General features: G+C 34.8%; 1 protein-coding gene across 1 annotated transcript in view; it reads right to left on the bottom strand.

Annotated features, from left to right (window-relative positions):
- Window positions 1–13601, bottom strand: part of RPS6KA3 (ribosomal protein S6 kinase A3) — a 78784-nt gene that overhangs the window by 24164 nt on the left and 41019 nt on the right. Inside the window, exons 5-10 of the mRNA XM_075705031.1 lie at window positions 10408–10488; window positions 9329–9408; window positions 6906–7012; window positions 4327–4364; window positions 3830–3972; window positions 585–655 (exon numbers count right to left, since the gene is read on the bottom strand). Of these exons, the coding sequence (XP_075561146.1) occupies window positions 585–655; window positions 3830–3972; window positions 4327–4364; window positions 6906–7012; window positions 9329–9408; window positions 10408–10488 (520 nt within the window). The remainder of the gene's footprint in view (window positions 1–584; window positions 656–3829; window positions 3973–4326; window positions 4365–6905; window positions 7013–9328; window positions 9409–10407; window positions 10489–13601) is intronic.

Here is a 13601-nt window from a genome sequence, read left to right as displayed (position 1 = left end):
AAAGAATGTTAACTGCATGATGGAAAGCAATTTCCACAATATAGTTAATGCAAAACCTATACTGGAAATAGCAAAGGGGATAATTGGAGCTTGGGCAAGTCATAGGAAAGTACATAAGGGAGGAGGCACTTCAGCAAATAGGGGAAGTATCAGGGAAGCAAGTTGTTGGCAGCACCAGTAATATAAAGATGTAAGGTGAGGAGTTGGTAAGATAGAGGAGGAAAAGGAGAGAAAATACTTTCTCAAAAAAAACTAAACCAAAAAACAACAAGGAAAAAATGCACAGGTTATCAAAAAGGATAAGAAAGTTAAAAAATATTATGGAAATAAGATGGGAAAGATCATATGGTTGGAGAAGTTATTATTGCAGATTAAAGAACTGCTATGAAATTCTTTGTACCTGGTATGGGGGAGGAATAGAAAGGCAAATTAGATAGGCGGCAAAGGGGATTACTAGTATGGAATAGGGAGTGAGGATTTACCAGTACCTTTGGAAATGAGGGAAGAGTAGAAATTAGATATTGCAGCCCGGAGGGCATCCCTGTAGAATACCTGATGAGATATATAAATAAGAGTGTACTCACTTGAGAATCATAGTCATGGTTTCTTTTCTGTCTTTCCCTTGGAAAGGTAGAGTACCAGTGAGCATTTCAAACTGTATAGAGTAAAACTTTCATCAATTACATTACCTGGACAAAATCTAATTTTTGACAAAACTACTTAGCATCTTAACCTTCCAAAATTCATGCATGTTAATAACCAAGTCTGTGCAAAGCAACTTTTCATTGTACAATTTAAATTACTGTGAACATCGAGCAGCCTTTGCCATTTTTAAAGCTGCAAAATATTTTCCTATATTGATACCTTGCTTTACATGCTTTTATCTGAACAATTTAGACTATAATGTTCTGTGTTTCATTTCTGCCTGAGAAGTTTGCTCTTGGAAGACTTGATCTATACAACTGTATTTTAGTTTTCAAGAGGGTGGGGGGTAGGGAAAAAGATTCCCCTTTCAAAAGTTAGTGATGATTTCTCCTCATGCAGAGATATTTAAAAAGGTCAAAATTTTTAAAATTGGCATGTACATAGCCTTCATTGGGAAGGGGAAAAAGGTTAGTTGATTGACAAAGACATGCGTGATGAAAAGTGGTTACTGTATGCATACAGTGGAAATAAAGCCTGAAGAAACATGTAAGAGCTACACAGTACGTGCATGCACATTCTCCAGTGCCTGGTAGTAGGCAACAGACACTGTTAAAATACTGATTTGTTCTGAAAGTGACTGAGTAAAAATAGATAAAGGCACTTCTGTTGGGCTACGGTATACTGCAGGGGTATCAGATCTAAGCGAGGTACTGAAAGCAGTCTGGCAGCAGTCACGACAGCCAACACTGAGGCAGGAATTCTGATTTTTGGTTTAAGAATTGCAAACCAATTTAGTTTAATGAAATTTCACGGCATACACTTAAAGCCATTAAAATTAAAGCAATTATAAAGGAACCCTCTGAACACCTATGCAAACTTAAGTCATCCTGAACACAAGGTATCCTCTATTCCTCTCTTTTCTGGTATGACCCAAACATTCAGCCTACTAAGCATTAAAAATGTAGATGGATAACTTGAGTGAATAATGTGTGACAGTAGTATTCTTAGATCTACAATAAAAGCATGAAGTTGCATTAACAGCATTCTTTAAACCCCTTTTTATTAAAACAAAATTTTAAATTTCTTACTACCCTATAAAGTATTCAGAGAATGAAAGCTGCCAACCCTTCAGTACTGCTAGATACTTTTTACTCTAAATATTATTTTTTACATATATACTTATATTTAAAATTTTAAATTCAATATAATGCCAACATGAAAAAAAACTTACTTTTAACTTTAACACTTCTTAAAACAATTGTCAGGAAGATGTGAGAGGCATAAGCAAAAATTATTTTAAAAAAAATCACCTTTTGTTTGTTTATAGTTTAGAATGATCTTCACAAATTGCTCTTGCAAAAAAACCTTTTTAAAGGTAAATTTATAGTGCTGCATGTTTTGCTTACACTTGCTTGAAATAAAAAGTTTCTTTAGCAAGCTCCTATTTGTCACAAGCATACACACTTGTATTAACAACTCAGCAGACATGCTCTTTGTCACCCCAAAAAATACTATTCCAACATCTATAGGCCAATAGTACTTTAAGAATAAGCCAACAGTGGCCTTCCCTAGTTATCATCTTTTATCTCAGCAGGAGAGTACCTCAACAAATAAATAATACTTTGAAAACTTTAAATGAATGTTTTTAGATGTCTAGCATCCCTTAGAACAGTCACTGTTTTAAAGGACAAATTGGAATATACTTCTCAAGGATGGTTTAGACATACTTAAGTGTCTAGCAGCAGGAGAAAAGAAGCCAAATGATTTGTTGAGATGTCTTTCTAGTCTCCCTTTCGATGCTATAACTTCTGTTCCATCTAGATATTGTGTACTCATACCACACCAACAACCACTTGAATTCTCAATCAACACAGATTCTAATTAGGAATGATTTAAGAGTGGATACATACAGATTGTCTATGAAAATTACCACGTGAACTAGAAATGCAAGCAACAAAAATATGCCTTAGAGAAAACTGCACCGTATTCCATGTACTCATTTAAAGAATTTGCTTTTTAAGGTCATATTTTGGTATTCAGAGCAGAAGCCGAAGTGTTTAAAATGCAGTGCACTTAGACTGTGAAAGCTACCCTAGCCATATCTAACATGTTTCAGCAATTTTCATCTTTAACATACGCGCTTTATAAAGCTGGAAAACATAATTTTGTGCTTATAAAATCAAGCTGAAGTTTAACTATGTTTGTGTTATCAGTAACAAATATTCTGCAACTACACTGTAATTACCTTTTAATTGACTGTATTCTTACTGATAAAATGTGCAGTTGTGAGGGGATGCGTGTGTGCTTGTCTGTCGAGAGAGTTTATTTATCAGGTGCTACTTTTACATAGTCAGTTTTCAGATCACAACAGCATTCTAGATGATTAAAAGGTGATAGGATGACTTTTTTTCAGACACAAGTCCTCGTACTACAAAGCGCACACATTAGTTGTACTGTTACAGTCATATGTAGCAGAAGCAGTAAGAAACAAAAACATTTCCTTTCAAAAATACAATTAATCTTTATGTCAAAAATGCACACAAAGATTATAAATATTAAAAGCCACTCAGCATTCCTAAAATACCAAACGTTATCTATTTTTCTATTCCAAAGCCATATTTGATACACACACTATTTCCCTGACCCTGCAACTTCACAGAAGTTAACTCCTTGCAGAAAAACCTTAAGCAACTGAACAACTATATCCCACATTAGCTCAGTGTCATTTAGATTACTTTGATGTGTAAAAGCAACAGCTGTCATTATTCCACCAAGCTGTAATTACACTGGAGACTAATTAGAAAGTTATCACTCATTTTTCTTCCACTTGAGAATAAATTCAAATTTAAAATTTGGATCTAAATTTCTTCCCTGCCTGGGAAGAGAGAGTATTTTTCCTGTACACTTTAGTATTCCTATTAGTCTCCGTAACATTCAAACTACAATAGATGCATAATATTTAAACTCAACGATAACAAAAATACAGCATATTGTTGGTGTTGATATGAAACCTAGTCCACATTCTTGATCCAAATTCTGTGGTATTGTTATTAATTTCAAATAATTTAGACTTTTTGGTAGTTAGAATTCATTTAAAGCTCACCTTACAGTTTAATGTTTGACTTGTTTCAGCAAACCTCGCAAAGCACAGTTTTGCTATTATTTACATTTACCAGAAACCTACCATTAAAACACCAAAAGACCACCAGTCTGCACTCTGTGTATGGCCTCGTCTATTAACGACTTCTGGTGCCATATATTCCACTGTTCCACAGAAAGAGTAGGCTTTTTTTTCATGATCAATTGACTCCTTACTTAAGCCAAAATCTGGAAGAAAAAAAGAATAGTTCTAAATATAATTTAAAAAAAAAAAAAACAAAAAACCACTCATGGTTAATGCTTTCACCGTGATGCTTCTATCATTCATATATTCACCCAAATACACGTATTACAGAATTTTCCACCCCTCCCTGCATTATCACAGGTCCACAACATCAGATATACTTGTAAAGCAGATATTTATTTATTTCAAACTAATTACACTATTTGTGCCACAGCAAAATTACCTACCAGTTAACATTACTTATTTGTTACCATATCGCTTTACCAAAAAAAAAGGAAAATGCAAAGATTTTATTATGAACAGAAAAGATCCAGGTGTTGCAATTTCCCTTTACTCACCTGTCAATTTGATATGTCCTTCCTCATCAAGCAGGATGCTAAAAAACAATAAAAGGAATAAAATAAACTAATTAAAATACCTTTTAACTGTTGTTTCAGACAATGTACTGACAACATTTAGGAATAAGCAAAACAGCATACACAAAGACAAGCAGAACTGAACATGTGAAAATGAATCGTTAAGAGGAGATACTTTGAAACTACACGTTTTCTTTTCCTTCAATTCTTTCTTTTTAAAGATTATGAAACATAATCAGCATATCAGAGTTTTATTTAACTATTTGCTTAAATTCAGAACAGTATGTAGTAACATTTATCTTTAACTTTCAGTTTTGGCCATCTGCAGCATGTGTCGTTATCACAATTGTTAAAAATAGAGATACAGAATCATAGAATTGTTTAGGTTGGAAAAGACCTTTAAGATCATCCAGTCCAACCATTAACCTAACATTACCAAGTCCACCACTAAACCAGCTAAGGGTAGAGTAGTAATTTCATGTTTCCTGGCTTGGTGGCTGGATTATTTATAATGAAAGAAAAAACTAGGAATCATTAAGATTGGAAATAGAGTTCTTTCTCTCTTAAACTGAGCAAGACATGTTAATACAATGTATGTTTGCATACATATACAAAATGGGTATTCACTTGTAATTACCGTTTCAAAGAGCGTTGACCACTGCAAATAACATCAAGTAATAAATATTCTCCTGTTGTACGAAAGGCCAGGATCCACGGGGCCTATACTTAGAGCAGGCCTCGTGCTTCCTCCTGTTTATTGCAATCACAAAAAAGGCCAAACTTCTCCCAGATGCCAACTGTCCTTAACCACCGCTGAATATAGTCGCAACTCAAAGCATGCAAAAATATTCAAGAACTGGACTGTGTAACACCACCTACACAGCAGACTTTGTTCCTCCAGCTTCTCCTGTGGGGAGCTGTGTCTCATCCCGGGGATGAGACATGACCCAGGCACACACTGCTTGGCCATTTCCCCTGCCCTTCCCTTTTCCTCCTTACTGCTTCCGCGGCAGGAAACAGCCCCACAGTATAGGTACAGTCTGCGGAAGTTACTACTGTATCATCTGTGACTTGCAAGTAATTTCAACCTTTGACAGGTTTTTTGATCAGATACGCCCAAGGCTTAAAACTAAGGCTTTTCAATAGGTAGACACACATACGATTTTTTTTTTTTTTTTTTTTTTTTTTTAAGTAATACTACATTAGAGGCACAGGCTAGTTAGTCTTCTGACAATTACTATTTCGTTCTTTTCCCTCTTGGAAGTAAATGTTAGCAAAATAACTAAAGTTCTCTTGCTTTGCTTTTTAAAGATCTTTTTCCACTTGGTAAGCTTATTTTTCCTCACTTCAGAATTACTTAATAGAACACTCTCAAAGGTTAAACATCATTCATTCCCTATTCATTTGTAAGTGCAACCCCATGCCAAAAGTCTCCAAGTTTCTGATTTGAGTATGAATCTTTCTCTTGTCAGTCAGAGCTCAACATTTTTAAATTTGTGTCTTTTTTTCAGGAGATGCACAGAAGAACAAGCTATCCTAATAGAAATTCCATGTAACAGCCAGGTTCTGTGATGCTTGTTGCTCATTTTTGCTCTTTTCCACTAATACTTTACATGACACAGTTATCTCACACAGACTTTTCAGGTTCTCCATATAGCCATAACAGAGAAGTGGGATCACCAAGGACATCAGGACTTCAGTTATTATAGATTTCCTTGCAATGAGGCAGAGTATGTTAACTATCTGATTAAGCGCAACAGAGGAGATGCACACGTTATATTGTCACTTAGATTCCTTCCCGGGTAGAAAGCAACACTACAGCATACATTTATATCTGAAACGTTCAAATGTTCCACATGACAGTACTGACATTTTCTTCTTTACATCTTCTAAAACTAAAAAAATTACTGGAGGAGAGACATAAACAGGAAACAGAATTCAGTCATTTGAATGAAGCACGGATAACTAAAATATTGAGACACACCACCATACCAGAATTGTAACTTCAATCTTATTTTAAGTTTTCAGTGTAATTATGTGATCATCAAATAAAGCCTGTGGCTTGCTATTTTCATATTTTACTTTAAGTTTTAAACTCCATTCTGCTCTTGCTGCAGTGGATTTTAAAAATCAGCATTGGAAAAAGATGTTTGCTCTTAGGTCTTCAAATGCAAAGATACAACATTTAACTGTAACTTTGTGTCATGCATTTGTTCTAAGTTTATCTCTAGTCCAGAAATTCTATAATAATGACAAAAACAAAAGGCCAAGAAGACTACAGGAACACCTGGAAAATGAAAGGTGGGAATATCTCAGTATATTCTTTAAAGTAACATGGATTATACTACTTGGCATATCACTCTGAAACTAGATGCTCATGTTTGAGTGGAAATGAAATCCAACCTTTTTAATTAAAATAGCCCACAAGCTTCCCGCGCCTCCCTTCCTGTTCAGTTTATATAGTAAATTACTGAAGTTTAACAGCTGGAAAGAGAAGTGTGTAGGTAGAAGTGCTATACAAATCAAAGTAATACACTGCATTTGCCACAGAGGAGTCTTACTTTTCTGGTTTTAGGTCCCGGTATATTATTCCAAGACTATGTAGATGGTCTAAAGCAAGTGCTAATTCTGCAAGGTAAAATTTAACATCGTCTTCTGTGAACATCACCTGAAAAAGCAAAACAATGTATTTTACATATAAAATCTGTAAAGCTTACACCAGCACCAACAAAACAATGATAACAGCGGGTTTTTTTCAGAACGGTTCTTCATAATACTTGAATTCATTTCTATACAAAACTTTAGAAATACAAATTTCTTGGTTAGACAAAAACCAGGATTTTATAATCAATACTATTTCGCAGTACATACTTGAAAAAACTTCTGAAGCCAGTATCATATTATTCTTTCTGCAAAACTGAGGTTATTTGCCTCTGATTGTTCAAGAGAACAGACAGACACACTGTAGTGGGACAGAAAAATTTTGGGAAGCATTTAAAGAATGTTACTGCCTCTTTATTGGATGTGACCATTTCATTTCCAAACAACAAATGGACTAATAAGTCCAAATGCCTGAGTTCTGTCTACGAAGTCAGAGAGACAAGCAAAGCATACGGATCTTGTTTTTGAGGAGACTGACTCTAAGTACTATGAGAAAGAAGTTACAGTGATGGTAAAAAACCCAAGATGCAGCTTGAGATGTAACCACAGAAAAGGCAGATCGTAGAGTAAACTAAAGAAATAGCCTAAGAGCACAGGTAAGATCTCAGATAGCAATCCCACACTTCCTGTTAGGAAGATAAACTAATCCCTGTTTACATTCAATGAAATGAACATGTTGTCTCAATTATATCAACAACTGTTGTGACCACTAACAGAAAACATTACAATTAAACTTTTCTGAGAATTTAGAAAAAGATAAAAGTACTAAAAAGAAAAAAAAATCCTGCATGATTTGGTTCTACCTCAATTACTCTACTTGCTTGTACGAAGGCTTTTGCTGATGTTACTTCTACAAAAGAGCCAATATTTAGTACAGGCACATTCAAGAAGGGAAAGGCATGTTCAAGAAGGGAAATCTCTATAAGAAACATTTAAAAGCTCAAATAATGAAAGATCCCATGAGGATGATAATACACCCACACTATGTTCTTTAAAAACATTGCATGGAATTTCTCTCTCCTAACCTTAAACATCTGCAGCATAGACATCTAGCTCTGAAGTAATCACTTTTCCCTTTGGAGTCAATGGGGAAAAAGCAGGAACTTTCAGGCTGCAGTTCATCTGATCTATTTTAAAAATCACTCGAATTGATATGAGGATGACATTAATTGCATCCAGCGTGCCCATTTCACTCCACCAGTTATGACCAATTAACTTCAGTTATGACCAATTAGCTTAGATTCATGTACCTGTAATGAATATTTCTTACCTAAGCATATTAAATCTTTTAAAATTTGAGTGGCTCAAGATGACAAGGGCATCAGCAGGAAAGCGATATACATTCTTGCTTGGGAATCAAGAAAGAACTATGGATTTTAAGGAAAAAGTATCTCAATTTTAGAGTACTAATAACTTTCTACTTAGCATTAGCAAAACAAACTAAAAGAAGCATCTTGAAACAGACAGCTTCACTGAATTAAATGTAATAATTTATGTGGTCAGCACAGAAACAATGATATATCTGTACACAAAATGCATTGCATTCTACTCTCCTCTTAATAACCACATAGATTTGTAGTGGTGACCCAACTGTCCCAGATACTCTGTAGGCAAGGGAAAATGGAAAGCAGCTACAATTACAAGTTCTGGCTACCAGATATACACTGGATATATTTATATCTCTATCCTACTATATGTTTGTTAGAAGTTTTTGCACGAGTGATGGAAAAAAAAAATCTGACATATGAAATATTAGCATTTATTTTAGGAGTTATAATCAAATTAATTTGAGGTAATCAAACTTTCCAAAGTCATTATTTCACATATCTACACAAAGATATCACCAGTATGACAAAGGCAAAGTGTTCATGTTTGGAAGATTGCTAAAATAAGTTGAATACACTTCTTGCCCTTTTTTTGTTATTTATAAATAATGTAATTTTGTGTTCATATGTAAATCATAAAAAGATAATCTGACACTAAATTCTGGATACTAAAACCAGACACAAATCTGTTAATTTGAATACAACTACTTTATATTAATCAGTGCTCTGAGACTCAACTTTAAACATGGTAGCAATAGGAGAAGAAAATTTTGCAAGGTGTAAAAAGCAGCACAGAAAGAAATGTACATTACCAACAGTATTTTCATGAAGTGACTACTTTGTGCAAAAAAAACCCCAAGCAAACAAAAAACCGAGCTGGTTAAAAATATTCAAAATTTTATTCAATGAAAACTGAATTTAAAAAGGAAACTATCCTAATATAGGCAATTTATAATGAAATTTTATCAACAGACAATTTTCAAATTAAAAAAGTTTACCTCTTTGGATAAACGTGTAAACAAGTCTCCTCCCCTGAGAAAATCCAAAATAAGATATAGCTTCCCTTCTGTTTGAAAAGCTGAAAAGATCAATTGAAAAATTAATCTTCTAATTTTACTCATGATCAGAAGAATAACATACCCAATAAATCACCCTTATTTTCATTAACAAGATGAATTATTCTTCTTTCTCCTTTGTGGAAAAATTTATTTAAATGAATTATGTAACTGTTCCTCTATCATGAACCAAGTAACTCTCATGCCATGTGAAAGCAAAGCAAATCACTAATGGAATTTATTAAAAAATAAACTATACTTAGGTTAGTCAGCATTTCGTTCCAGATTTTGGAAGTAAAAAGCCTAGATTTAAAAGGGCAAATTAGTAACTAATGCACTTATCAGCTCAGCAGGGACATCTTGTCTAGTTTGCAAGAGAGTGACAAGTAAAATAGTGAAAACTACATTATTTAACCACATCAGAGTGATAGAGATAGAGGTTTGAACTATAGGAAAAACTGGATCCTAAAAGAAAAACATAAACTGGAAAAAAATGAACAACAGAAACTATTCTTTATCTCTTTTCAGTTTACCTTCTGCATAGCATGTTAAGAGTACTGATTTCCTCCCCTGTCCACATGAATAATTTTTTATGGCTGGCCATACTATTAAAATTAAAAGGCACATTCCCACCAATTTTGATGCAACTGGAAGTAATGCCATTGCATATGTTTTCTATAGAGTCAATAAAGCAAGGATAAGAAATAATTAAAAAAAAAGTGAATGACATATACAAAAGATAAGAGGTTTTGGAAAAGAATGGCTAGACATAAATAGAGAACTGCTTTTTAATAAAGCAAAGGGTCACAAGGCTCTCAGTCCCATAAAGAGAGAACACTGTGCATGAAGTTAGCCATGTGCTTACTTTGCATGAGAATTACTACAGAGCAAGTGTTTGCACAATCAGGATTTAGATAGCACACTAATTTTCTATGATTCTCTGAACCACAAAGCAAATATTGGGTACTATCTTGACAAGCACCCATTTTTACGATATAAAAACAAATTTTTCTGCAACTCACCATAATGTAACTTGACAATGAAAGGATGGTTAACTTCTACTAGGATATCACGTTCCATTTTTGTCCGAACCCGATCTCGAACTAAAACAGAACACGAACAAGATTAAAAAAAAAAAAAAACAAACCCAAAACCAAAACCAAAAACCCCATTGTGACTCAGTGTTCACCTATGTTTCCTGATGTACTTCACATTGTATCCCCGCAGTATTACAGTTGTCTGCAGGTCACTATACTTTACGCAGAAGAGACTTGAGAGAGAATTTATTTCACAGTGCAGAGTTTTCTGATTAATCTCTTTATGCATTTCAATTTGCTTCAGTTTCTGCTATTGGCAAAATTGGACACTGGATAAATATTTTTAACAAAAGCACAAGAGAAAACCTAACCACCTTCAGTCTGCCCTATATTTAGTTAACCTTTTAAACAGCAGAGCAAAACTGCCCCAGCTATGTATAGAAAACATCGCCATTTTCTCTACTGTTGAAAAGTAGGGAGAGTTGAAGTTATAGCAAAACAAACTTATAAATACAAATATACTATCATAAAGATGCTTATATTGGTTTAACTCATTCAAATAACTTGCACTATTAAGATATTAAGTACCTTCACAATTTGGAAGAGAATTTTTTTTTTAATTTCCTTTGAATGTACAATAAAAAGAATATCCATTCAATGTAGTGTGTATTTCAGACAATCTTTTTGATTTTAAAAAGGTTTACTGAGAGTAAACGTGTCCATGGAGGAGTATATCAGACATCAGAAGCAGTTACTGCTCAAGCTGCCTGTGCTGTCCCACTGCGGCGGCTCAGAACGGGACGTGTATCTGCTCCTATAGGAGCCGCTACAGATTAAACTGAGGGCCACGTGCCGATACCCCCGGATACGGGGCTGGCGATCCATGAAGACAGGCAGGACAGTCAGCTGAGCACGGCACCCGTTTCAGCTGTCCCAGGCAACTCCCCTGCCACTCCAGTCAGCGCCTGGTTCCCATCCAAAGCTCCAGATCTGCCAGGACACAGACAAAATTCGGAACTCTTACAGATGAGAGCTAGCGAAGTTTGCTACAGTGGTTTAAGACGCTGCATTTCCCTTTCTTTCCCTTATTCTACATTTTGATACTGCCCCTTTCCCAAATGTTCCAACTTCTTGAAGGAAGCACCCCAGAGCAATGAAGTCCAGCCCAAAGTTTAAGTTGCCGGCATTCCCTGTACAGTTGCTGGCAGTCCTTGTAGCTAACAAGCCAGAGCTCTCAAGATATTGAAACTTAACAAGGCAGGGGAAAAAAGTCAAGAAGCAAAAGGGTCTTTTAGAAGTTTAGCTACCTTTTCCCAGAAACAGGCACTTACAATAACACAGGTACTTGTGAAATGAAGTTACATAGATACATTTTCATGAATGAAGCTATCAAGTTTCATCTCCCTGCATAACAGATTCCTAAAAATGGAAGCACATGAACTAAGTGCTCGCCAACACAGAGCAAACATCGCATTTGAATTTTGACCTTTACGTCTAAAGCAATGAAAATGTCACAAGATGTGCGATTTCACTGTTCCAAGGGTTCATGTGAATTACAAAATTGAAATTCAGAATACTCTTTTTTTAGGCAGATTCAGTTGAGAAAAAAAATTCAGAAGACTTGTAAGTGCCTATAGCTGTGCAACAGTTACATGGATAACAAGCCTTATTTCTGAAAAGCTAGAGAAAGTCTGGATTTAAAAAGATCTCAACCAAAAAAGCATAAGGAACTGAGCTCATTTCAGACATTAGTATTAGCCATTAAAAATCTGACTTTTGTTGACCATAGTTTCCACATGTGTAGTGCTGGAAGTACTGATTTTTCTTAATACGTTTGATGCGAGACACTCTAGCAATGATTTGGCCCTGTTTCTCCAGATCATAAAGGGGCACTGAAAGATGATACCTTCTATTAATAAACTAGTCTCTGCACTAAACAAAGTTGTATGTGTATATTCTTGGATTTGCTCTAAACATTAAGAGGTTGGACTGTGTAGTTACATCAACGTGTTCTGGCTAATATAGTTGCATTCCTATGAAAATATTCTCTCTAAATTTGATTTGTGAATCATGCACACCACTTTGGATTAAGAAGCAGTCTTAAAGGGCATTTTTATCTTTAATTTTAGAACACAAAAATAACTTTATGAAATAGATTTGAAAGAGCTGAAGAACCTTAGACATATCAAGTAATACAGTGTATTATTTAAAATTATAATATTAGATCTCAAAAAATGTTTCAATTATGGAAAAAAATTAATTTCAGTTAATTTCATGTTAAGATTTCATCAGTAACCTTCATTTGTTTGCAACTCCACTTTTCGTAAAACAGGAATCGCAACCAAAGACACTCAAAAGCATGTGAAAATTCAGATAAAGTGCTGAAAAGTGTGTCATCCTCCTGCCAGTATCAGCTTTCTGCTCAAGCCTTTTGCATTCTTGAATTCTTAGTGCCCATGAGTCTCCTTTTTCAACCCAAACTCAAGCTTCCAATTTCAGTATTTATCAGTCTCTGCTATCTGTAGGCAAAACTAGATCCACAGCTTGGACTGTAATTTTTACGCCTAAGGTTAAACCACAATCAAAAGGTGATGGAGAGAAGCCCTCCAATGTTTTAAAAAAGCAACTGCTGAATGACCTTTGACTCCAGTTCTGAGCTATTAACAGGCTGGAGAAGGAAAGGCTACTGAGGATATCAAAGTACCTTAAATGAGTGGAAATCAATTTCAGAAAAATAGGAAGTAAATAATGAGAATAACACGTGCCACAAACCACAAAGGAATCAAAAGATAGGAAACTGTTCAAAAACATACCCTCTGTAATAGTTTTAAGTGAAAGTGATATATAATGAGATTTGTGAGATAAGATATTCAGCACTAGATCTTAAGCAGAAAAATTTCAGGTTTAACATTTTAGCAGAAGTTCACAATTCAATGCAAGTTTTTGTTCCCTCCATTGTTCTATGAATATTTTCAGATGAAACCGTATGTTAAAATTGCAAATCAACATAATAAGCAATAACACAGGTGAAGTACCACAAGTTGTTGGAACTATCCCCAAATTATCATTGCAATTTCAGTGCAGTCATGGGTTAGAAGAACTACAAATAGCCAGAAGTATTAAACAATGGCATAAAGCAACAAATACACATTCTGGTTAAGGGATTAGTGTGAAAGAGC

Source organism: Pelecanus crispus, chromosome 1 (assembly GCF_030463565.1).
Source record: "Pelecanus crispus isolate bPelCri1 chromosome 1, bPelCri1.pri, whole genome shotgun sequence".
Classification (NCBI taxonomy): Eukaryota; Metazoa; Chordata; class Aves; order Pelecaniformes; family Pelecanidae; genus Pelecanus; species Pelecanus crispus.
The sequence above is the reverse complement of the archived record's forward strand: the minus strand, read 5'-3'. Positions and strand labels throughout refer to the sequence as shown.